A 10,300-nucleotide genomic window follows, 5' to 3' on the forward strand; every position below is an offset into this window, starting at 1 on the left:
CCAGTTCATCAGTTCTGTTATATTTAATCAAATCTGACTAACTCAGTTCACTGATCTATGGAGTGATTTCTGATAACAGTGAACATTCCCTCTTAATGGCAAAGGTGCATATAGATGGAGGAATTAAAATATAACATCTTCATTTGAGCACTATCCACACCATTTAAAAGTATGGTGCGCAATGTGGTTCATTGTGCCTATAAGTAACAGAGAGCACTCTACAATACGGCAAAATAAGCAAATAATGTGTTTGTGGTAGGTACATGGGGGCCACCATCTTTGCATCTTCACCATTTTGGGGCTGCATGTTTTCAACTTCAGGGTAATTGAAACAGGCTGAGCAGCAAGCTTTTTATGTCAGTAAAGATAGAGCTAGTAAGCTAGCTACGGTATAAGCTAAGCAGCTGATACCAGCAACTTGTTAGCAACACTAAAAAAGTACTTCCAGATCACAGAATTTCAGAAATGTTCTAAAAAATAAAAAAAAGTCCCCCTCGTAACAGTAGAAAATGTACCTGTATTTATTCATTATTAGGGCTGTTATCGCCACACCAGCGGTGTTACGGCTTTCTTCCGTCGAAGGAGAGTCGGACCAAAATGCAGCGTGGTTAAATCGAGACATCTTTAATGATGATAAATACAAAAACAACAAACGGGAATGTGAACACCTATACAGCCTGTCTGGTGAAAACTAACACAGAGACAGGAACAATCACCCACAAAACACTCAAAGAATATGGCTGCCTAAATATGGTTCCCAATCAGAGACAACGAGAATCACCTGCCTCTGATTGAGAACCCCTCAGGCAACCATAGACTTTGCTAGAAAACCCCACTAAGCCACAATCCCAAAACCTACGAAAAAAACCCATACATAAACACAACACAAAATAAACCCATGTCACACCCTGGCCTGACCAAATAAATATAGAAAACACAAAATACTAAGACCAGGGCGTGACAAGCGGTCACGAGTCATGACAGCAGTCAAATTTTGTCATGGTTATTAGGCTGCTGATGGTCATTACTAGCCTACCACACTTCCTGCCAGGTACTCCACATTCTATTTTCCCTCTAATCACTCTGACATCAATGCAAATCTAATCAAATACTTAATGAGAGCCCATGAGCTCGTGTTGTGCAACTATTCTATAGGCTTTGTAATTGTGTGAGAGAACAAAGTTTTGATGGCCTCTATTAAAAAGAGGAGGAACCCATCAGCTTTCTATAGGCTAGGCCTACTATATTTATTTATAAACATTCCTAATATTAAGCACATATGTGTTAATATTGCTTCAGTCCCTCATGAAATAATCCCCTATATAGATTATACAGACTCTACTGAGTATTCCCAACCCCACTTTTACATTGGCACATAGAATAGTTCTCTCTTTAAGCCAATATGTCATTTATGCACGTAGAATAGTACTCTCAATAAGACAATGTCATTTATAGGCCTACAGTGTATTTCCTTGGGACCAATGGAATGGGTGGAGTAGCAAGTGGCCCTCACTTCATACTCGTCGCCAAACTCACTGGCTCCAGTTCATCTACAAGTCTCTGCTAGGTAAAGCCCTGCCTTATCTCAGCTCACTGGTCACCATAGCAGCACCCACCCATAGCACGCACTCCAGCAGGTATATCTCACTGGTCACCCCCAAAGCCAATTCTTCCTTTGGCCACCTCTCCTTCCAGTTCTCTGCTGCCAATGACTGGAACAAACTGCAAAAATCACTAAAGCTGGAGACTCTTCTCTCCCTCACTAGCTATAAGCACCAGCTGTCAGAGCAGCTCACAGATCTCTGCACCTGTACATAGCTCATCTGTAAATTAGCCCATGCAATCTACTTAATCCCCATACTGTATTTATTTATTTATCTTGCTCCTTTGCACCCCAGTATCTGTACTTGCACATACATCTTCTGCACATTCTACCATTCCAGTGTTTAATTGCTATATTGTAATTACTTCGCCACCATGGCCTACTTATTGCCTTACCTCTTATCTTACCTCATTTGCACATGCTGTATATATATTTTTCTACTGTATTATTGATTGTATGTTTGTTTATTCCATGTGTAACTCTGTGTTGTTGTATGTGTCGAACTGCTTTGCTTTATCTTGGCCAGGTCGCAGTTGCAAATTAGAACTTGTTCTCAACTAGCCTACCTGGTTAAATAAAGGTGAAAAAAATAAAGTGCTGCTGGAAATTTAGACCACAGTCACAAAATAAACAACACCATATAGAGACTCTAGTGCTAATTCAGTAGGGTCTGTAGAATATTATGTTGTTTACATGTATTTACTTAAGCTCCAAACATTTCTCAGTGTCTGTAAAATGTAATGTTCTTTACATTTATTGACTGTGAATGATACGATGATCTAACCCATTCTTAATGTGCTTCACCTTCTAATTTTATTTGATATAAAGTACTAATTATCTTTAGTTTAGATTTTTCCCGATGTAGTTATAATTTTGTAACATAATTGTAAGATTATGCACTATGCAAAACTGCAAAATGATTGATTTCGTATCATTCACATAGCATTTTACTGTAAACTTTAATTTTGAAGTCAAAATCGGAAAACCGGAAGTCTTAATTTTGCTGCCGGGACGCTAATGTTACTGCCATGACGCTAATACAGTTGATCAAGTCATTTACCACCGGCACTGGCGACCGACGTCTTTGCACATAACTTTTGCAGGAGGAAGCCATTTTGCTTTGTTTGTATTTTCTCACAATTGCAAATTATTAAATCACTGCCACAACGTTTGTAACAGTTTAGCTAGTTATTCTGCCTATTTCATGGAAAGTAATGCAAGAGTGCAGTGATATCATAAATTAAGAAATACATTTTCATTTTTGAATGATCGGATGCTCGGGGATATATATATATTTTTATGAGTCCCACATCCTACAGATGGCCCATGCTATCTGGAATCCTTGGGACATCCCTACCCCCCAAGACAGAATCGGTCAGTGCTATCCAGAATCCTTGGGACCCCTACCCTTAAAGGAGTAGTTCACTATTTTACAATTTGACGTTAGATTGTTCCTCACCCTGAAAGTGGTCAATGGGCCAAGAGAATATGTAATCCAGGTTTCAGTTTTCAACGGGGTACTTTTATTTTGAAGGTGAAACGCAAATTCCACTATTGTGGCTAATCGTTTTAAACAGTCATTACAAATTTAAACTAACTTTAGGCACCACTAGTTAACAATTAATGGAAATGATGGGGGCATGTGAGTATGTTTTTTTTTTTTAAATGCTCAAATCACCTGAAATCAATTAAAATCAACACAATATTTGGTTTCATGTTATTTAAAGGTGATTTTAGTTTTTGTTTTTTGCTCACATGCCCCAATCACTCCCATTGAACGTTAGCTTGTGGTGGCTAAAGTTAGCTGACGTTTGTAGTGGCTGTTAAAGAGAACTGAATCATGGATTGCAGTTTCTCGTGGCCCATAGACTAATTTTAGGGTGGAGAACCATTCAACATCAAATTGTACAATATTGAATTAGTCCTTTAACCATTTTAAATTAAAACTTAAATGGGGTAGGACCATCCCAAAGATCCTGGATAGCACGAACCAAGATGGTTTGGTAGAGGGAGGTGCGTCACATATGAGTAATGTAATTTGAAGTAAAACAATGGTCCAAATATGGCATTATTCCCATTATAATTCGGAATTAGTCATTTATTAGGATCTGTATGATTATTCCGTTAGTTGTATCTGTTTGCATTATAGTTTCAATGGGGTATTTTATTTTGAAGGCGAACCGGAAATTCCACTTTGTGGCTAATCGTTATTGTGGCTAGATTCACGTAGCTACGAAAATAAGCGGATATCACAGTGACTTCACTTCCGATGCAAATTTTACGACTGTAAAATATTTTTTGTGCTGATACGAATTACATTAAACTCACAATTTTACACTCAGGATCGTGTTTGGTGCTATAAAAAGAACGAAGGACGAGTTCACGTAGGGCCCTGGTAAGCTTGTGTTGGAAATTGTAGCCTATGATTAGATTTGCCGAACAGAAAAGTGGTGTTATTGTATCGAGGCCGACAGATTCAATTTCAGAAGCGTGGAAACAGTGTTGCAGCCACTGTTACATTGTAGTTTCTGTAAACAGCAACGCAGGTAACAGTAATGCGCGTATTACAATATGGCCTTCAATGATTTGAAAAATATATTGAGCATTGCAGAGCAGACTTTTTTTGTTTACATACATTTCGTGTTCTTGCACACAGGGACCTGAAAGTAAGCTACTATGTCCGCGGAACTGGACCTTTCGCCCCCAGAGGTACCTGAACCCACTTTGCTTGAGAGTCTCCTGCGCTATGGACTCTTTCTGGGAGCTATTTTCCAACTCATCTGCATCCTGGCTGTCATAATACCGACCTCCAAGGGGCATGAACAGGTATGGTAAACAGTCCTGTTGGCAGTTGAAAGAATGCGGTATGATATTGTAATAATATTGTCATTATTTACCATAGGTTTACTTATAGCATTATGTGTTAAATCCGTATAAGCCTGATACTTTGTATCTTTCCCTTCTGTCCTATTGTAGTCTTCTTTTGAACTTGGCTTGAGCTAGCAAACTGTCCATTACTATTCAGCAACCCACTGTTACTGTTCCATATGTGTCGAGTGTCACTGGGACTCACATTCTGTTTTATCTTTAGGAGGAGACGGAGCCAAGTGACATGAAGGCTGGTGACCAGAATAAGAAGTCAAAAGGACCTGCGCCTCAGATTCGCCAGAAACTAAAGAAAGAGAGCAAGAAGAAGCGATAGGTGTGTCGGATTTTGTGCTGTCCATGCGGTGCACCCAAAATTATTGTTACATTTCAAATTATGTAAACTGAATCATTTTTGTTCTATCAAATTCAATGATGTCTCTACCATGATTTATGAAAGAACAGAAGTGCATTTGAATAACTGTTTCATTCAACTAGTCTGCTATCAAATGTCATTTGTCAATCTAAAACTTGTAAAGGCCCAAACACAACCAAAATCTTTGGGGACATACTGTGCATTCAGAAAGTATTCACATCCCTTGACTTTTCTCAAAACATTGTGTTACAAAGTGTAATTTCTTGTCAATGATCTACACTCATACTCTGTAATGTCAAACTCGATGTATGATTTGTTTAATTAATAAAAAATAAATGCTAGTATATCTTGATTATATATGTATTGACTCAGGGGGTTGAATAATTGTTAGTCACCTTTGGCAGCTATTACAGCTGTGAGTCTTTCTGGGTATGTCTCAAAGCTTTGCACACCTGGATTGTACAATATTCGAACATTATTCTTTTTAAAATTCTTCAAGCTCTGTCAAGTTGGTTGTTTGATCATTGCTAAATGGCAATTTTCAAGTTTTGACAGATTTTCAAGCCAATTTAAGTCAAAACTGTAACTAGGCCATTCAGGAACATTCAATGTCATCTTGGTAAGCAACTCCAGTGTATATTTGGCCTGTTGAAAGGTGAATTTGTCTTACAATTTATGTTGGAAAGCCGACTGAACCAGGTTTTCCTCTAGGAATTTGCCTGTGCTTAGCTCTTCAGTTTATGTGTATCCCTAGACAAGCATACCCATAACATGATGCAGTCAACACCATGCTTGAAAAGCAGCTGAGTTAGGAAGGATTCCTGTATCTTTGTAGTGACTGGTTGGGTTGATACACCATCCAAAGCATAATTGCTAACTTCAGTATGCTTTTCTATGTCCCGATAGGTGCCTTTATTTCTGAGGCATTAAAAAACGTCCCTGGTCTTTGTTGTTGAATCAGGCTTTGACAGAGGGACCTTACAGATAATTATATGTGTGGGGTACAGAAATTGGGTGTAGTCGTTCAAAAATCATGTTGGCCACTATTATTGTGCACAGAGTGAGTCCATGCAACTTATTATGTAACTTTTACTCCTGAACTTATTTAGGTTTGTCTTAACAAAAAGGTTGAATACTTAATGACATTTCAGCTTTTCATTTGTAATTAATGACATTATGGGGTATTTTGTGTGATTAGTGACACAATCTCAATTTAATACATGTTTAAGGCTGGAAAAATATGAAGGGTGTGAATACTTTTAGAAAGTACTACTTCTACATATTACTAACATTTCTGTGAAAACCCAGAATAAGCACCCTCTTTCTCTGTTATATCAATAAGAGGTTGAAAAAAATTAATACAACTACCCTTTTCATCTTAAAAAGTCTCATTCAGCCTTATAACCCTCACACTGTGCATATATTCTCAATGTTGTAACAACACATTTTACGGGAAATACATTATTTGAAATATTTCTCAGATAAGATTAAAAACACTTTTTTACGAAATTGACCTTGCTAATAAGGATGAATAGCATTTTCTGAGAATAAAAACGTAAGGACTTCCGTGAATCCGGATGAGGAACAGACATATTTCTAACAATATCAGACTAGTATTAGACATACACACTGCCTGGATCGTAACCCGCAACCTTGTGTCAGTTCAACACCTTCGCTTTTATAACAAGAAGAGGTCCATTGATGAAAGTGTTGGTGTTGTACTAAGGACTTACCTCCTGTGCACCAGACCATTCCTTCCCTCTGCACCTCAAGTCCCTCATGCTCTGGCACATCTCATGGTAGCGCTATCCCACTTTTTCCACCATTGTAGCGAAATTTGTGGGTAGCCCAACTAGGACTTGAACGTGTGATCCCAGGTCTGTCAGTTCCACTCCTCACCAACAGATTGCTGGTGTTGTGCTTGTGCAAAGTATGTACTGGTAAACTATTCAGATTCCTGTTCAAATGACTGACTCACTTTTCACGATATAGGTTATGCAATCTCTGTTCTCTGTTAGTTACTAAATTCAATTTCACAGATACAGTACAGTTATATCAGATGCATGATGGAAAGTAGGATGCATTGTGTTCCAAGGCCCTTGTTTTTCACAGTCCTAAAGTAATATCTATTCCGAAGTGTAATAATTCATTTGTAATAACTCATTAATTTCCTAGCTATCATACAGTAGGCGTATATTAATAATTATACTTTTAATATGAGTATATATGCACTCATAATTGACTGTAGCGCATATAAAGCACCCACAACCTACCTGTAGCTGAAAACACAATCATCGCGGGATGAACGAGTGACGAGGTGTCCAAATACCTTAGGAAATGTGGTAGTAATCCTGCTAAGACCAGAAGAGCTGAGGAGGAAACGGTGATCATTAAGATAACTTCCCTTTCTCAGAGATCCCCAGCCAGCCTCTCGGGGGAGGAGAAGATGGAACTGATTGTGTTATAAAATAAACTGGATAATATATATAGATTAAAAGCAGAAGGAGCCTTTATTAGATCTAGGAAAAAATGGATTGAGGGAGAACAGAATTCATCCTATTTCTTTAGACATAAGAAATTTCACTCAACAAATAACACTATCCATAAGTTAAACATTGATGGTGTTATTACAGATGACCAAAAATTAATCGCTAAATACTGTAGCAATTTTTACAGAAAATTGTATAGCTCTACGTATTGTCAGGAATCCACAGATATGTTTTTTTGACTCACTGAAAAATGTTCACTCTATTAGTGATATAGAATCTAAACAGTGTGATGAACCCATCAAAGTTGAAGAGATTATAGAGTCTATCAAACATCTAAAGAACAATAAATCACCAGGTGTTGATGGAATTACATCAGAATTTTACAAATTATTTTCTGAACAAGTAGCTCCCTTCCTATTTGAAGTCTTTTTAGAGAGTATTAAAAACAATGTTCTCCCTCCTACAATGAGTCAGGGGTTAATATCACTGATACCTAAGCCTAAAAAATAAGCGCTGCTCATCGATAACTGGCGTCCAATTTCTCTTTTTAATAAAGACTATAAGATAGTAGCCTTACTACTTGCAAAAATAATTAAAGATGTCCTGGATGTAATCATTGATGAAACACAGTCTGGCTTTATGAGGAACAGACATATTTCTAACAATATCAGACTAGTATTAGACATACTTGATTACTCAGACCTAATAACCGAGGATATAAAGCATTTGACACAGTAGAGCATCAGTTCCTCTTCCACTCCCTTGAGAGACTTGGCTTTGGGGATTTTTTCTGTAAGGCTATTAAGACTTTATAAAAATGGTAACAGCTCTATCAAATTGAAATATGGCACCTCACCTAGATTTGAGGTAAAGAGAGGAATTATGCAAGGTTGTCCTATCTCTCCGTACCTGTTTTTATTCATCACCCAACTTCTTACCAATTATTTTAAATAATAGTCCTGTACAACGTATTTCCATAGCTGGTAAAGAAATTATTATAAGCCAGCTGGCTGACAATACTACACTTTCTGAAAGAAGCTAACCAAATTCCCATATCGATCAATGTGATACAATCCTTCTCCAAAGCGTCTGGTGTATATCTTAACATGAATAAATGTGAACTCATGGCTGTCAAAGATTGTGTGACACCCTCATATTATGGTATTCCAGTGAAAGAAGAACTTACATATTTAGGTATAACCATTACAAAGGATCAGAAGTCTAGAGGCTTGCTAAATTTGAACCCTCTTATTAAAACCCCCCAGAAGAAGCTACATCAATGGCTACAGAGGGACTTATCTTTAAAAGCAAGAGTCCTATAACCAAGGCTGAAGGTATCTCTAGACTAACATATGGCGCTCTATCTTTATATATTGATGGTAAAATAAGCAAGGACATAGACCAGATGCTTTTCAACTTTCTATGGAGAAACCATACCCATTACATTAGGACAACTGTTGTAATGAACACTTATGAGAATGGTGGGCTTATTTTTCTGGACTTTACTACCTTAAATAATACTTTTAAGATCAATTGGATAAAACAATTCCCAAGAAGACCCACTTCTATGTGGAATTTTATTCCTCATCATGTCTTCTCTACTTTTGGTGGCCTTAACTTCATATTGGTTTGCAATTATAATATTGACAAAGTTCCAGTGAAACTTTCTGCTTTTCATCTGCATGTTTTCTTGTCATGGTCCTTAATTTATAAGCATAATTTTTCTCCACACAGATATTATATAGGGAATAATTGGGATATATTGTATAAAAATACTTCCTTGTTTATAGAATATTGGTTCCAAAATAATATCTTATTGGTGAGCCAACTGGTAAATGCAGAGGGTCTTTTACTTAGTTATAAGGAATTCTTATCACTTTACAAGGTCCCTGTAACATCTAAAAAATGTGCAATTGTTTTAGATGCCATTCCCTCAGGTGTTGCTTTATTATTCAGGAACGTGTCAAGACCTGACCCTCAGAGCCTACCTTCCGTTGACCTTGTTGACTCATCAGTAGGACAGATTTGTTTCTCTTTTGGTCCATTCAACAACGGAGCGATACGAACCTTGTTTCAGCAGGATTATGTCATGCCTTATTGGAATGGATTTATTGATAATATCTGTTGGAAAAAAAGTTTGGATGTTCCCACACACATACCTACTTGTTAACAAAATTAAGGAAGTTTTCTTTAAAATTATTCAGAAATATTATCCTGCCAACCACTATATGAAGAAGTTTAAGGAAAATATCAACTCAAATTGTTCCTTTTGTAATGACCACCCAGAAACAGTGTTGCATCTTATTTTGGCATTGTATTCATGTAAGAAAACTGTGGCAAGACATCAGTAGATTTATAATTGAACACATTTATGAAGATCTTACACTATTGTGGAGAGATGTACTGCTTGGATTCTTTACCTATGATAGAAATAAGATGAAACATTTTTATGTAATTCATTTCATTATTCTTTTGGACAAAGTTCATATTCACAAATGTAAATTTACAAACAAAACACCACATTTTCTTACCTTACAAAAATACATTTAACTGTATTTTAAGACAATTAAATACTCTACTAACAAAAAAGCTATTAATAATTATAGTATGTATGAGTTTGTAAGAGTATGTATGTCCCTTAAGGTCCTTGTGTAATGTGATATTGTACCCTTAGCCCGATTGTCCTTTGTATATTATTTATATATATAATTGTGTTCTCACATGTACTTCATGCATTGATTTGTTGTTAATAAAAAATATATGCATATCTAAAAAAATAAAAAAATCCTTCCTCCCTCGCCCTGCAAGTGTATACTCGTCAGACGTCATGATACGTCATCAGAAGTGTCCACTTAATTTGAAGGGATAGGGTGTGTCTTTTAAGTGTTTGGACCGTAAATGTGTTATTCCTGACTCCATCTAGTTGCGTAAAAAACGTAATACGCTCCATTCTCCCCTATCATATTT

The 10,300-nt window shown here is 36.9% G+C and overlaps 1 protein-coding gene across 2 annotated transcripts; it reads left to right on the forward strand.

Moving 5' to 3' along the window:
* The first annotated feature begins 3,837 nt into the window (after positions 1–3,837).
* manbal (mannosidase beta like) lies at positions 3,838–5,014 on the forward strand. Of its 2 annotated transcripts, none has more exons than XM_024445094.2 (3): positions 3,838–3,998; positions 4,260–4,429; positions 4,695–5,014. In XM_024445094.2, exons 2-3 carry the CDS (start codon positions 4,280–4,282, stop codon positions 4,803–4,805), a joined length of 261 nt encoding a protein of 86 aa, XP_024300862.1. In that variant the 5' UTR covers positions 3,838–3,998; positions 4,260–4,279; the 3' UTR covers positions 4,806–5,014. The 2 variants fall into 2 exon arrangements, with proteins under 2 accessions (XP_024300862.1, XP_024300871.1); XM_024445103.1 differs by lacking the exon at positions 3,838–3,998 and adding an exon at positions 4,005–4,149.
* The last annotated feature ends 5,286 nt before the right edge of the window (positions 5,015–10,300 follow it).

The sequence above is a fragment of the Oncorhynchus tshawytscha genome, linkage group LG02, assembly GCF_018296145.1.
Source record: "Oncorhynchus tshawytscha isolate Ot180627B linkage group LG02, Otsh_v2.0, whole genome shotgun sequence".
In the NCBI taxonomy this organism is placed as follows: Eukaryota; Metazoa; Chordata; class Actinopteri; order Salmoniformes; family Salmonidae; genus Oncorhynchus; species Oncorhynchus tshawytscha.

What these genes read in the sequence shown, in the direction of transcription:
- manbal (XM_024445094.2), top strand. Translation starts at nt 4,280, where the DNA reads ATGTCCGCGGAACTGGACCTTTCGCCCCCAGAGGTACCTGAACCCACT. An exon ending in CCTCCAAGGGGCATGAACAG is followed by an intron (nt 4,430 to 4,694) that starts GTATGGTAAACA and finishes TTTTATCTTTAG; the next exon opens with GAGGAGACGGAGCCAAGTGA.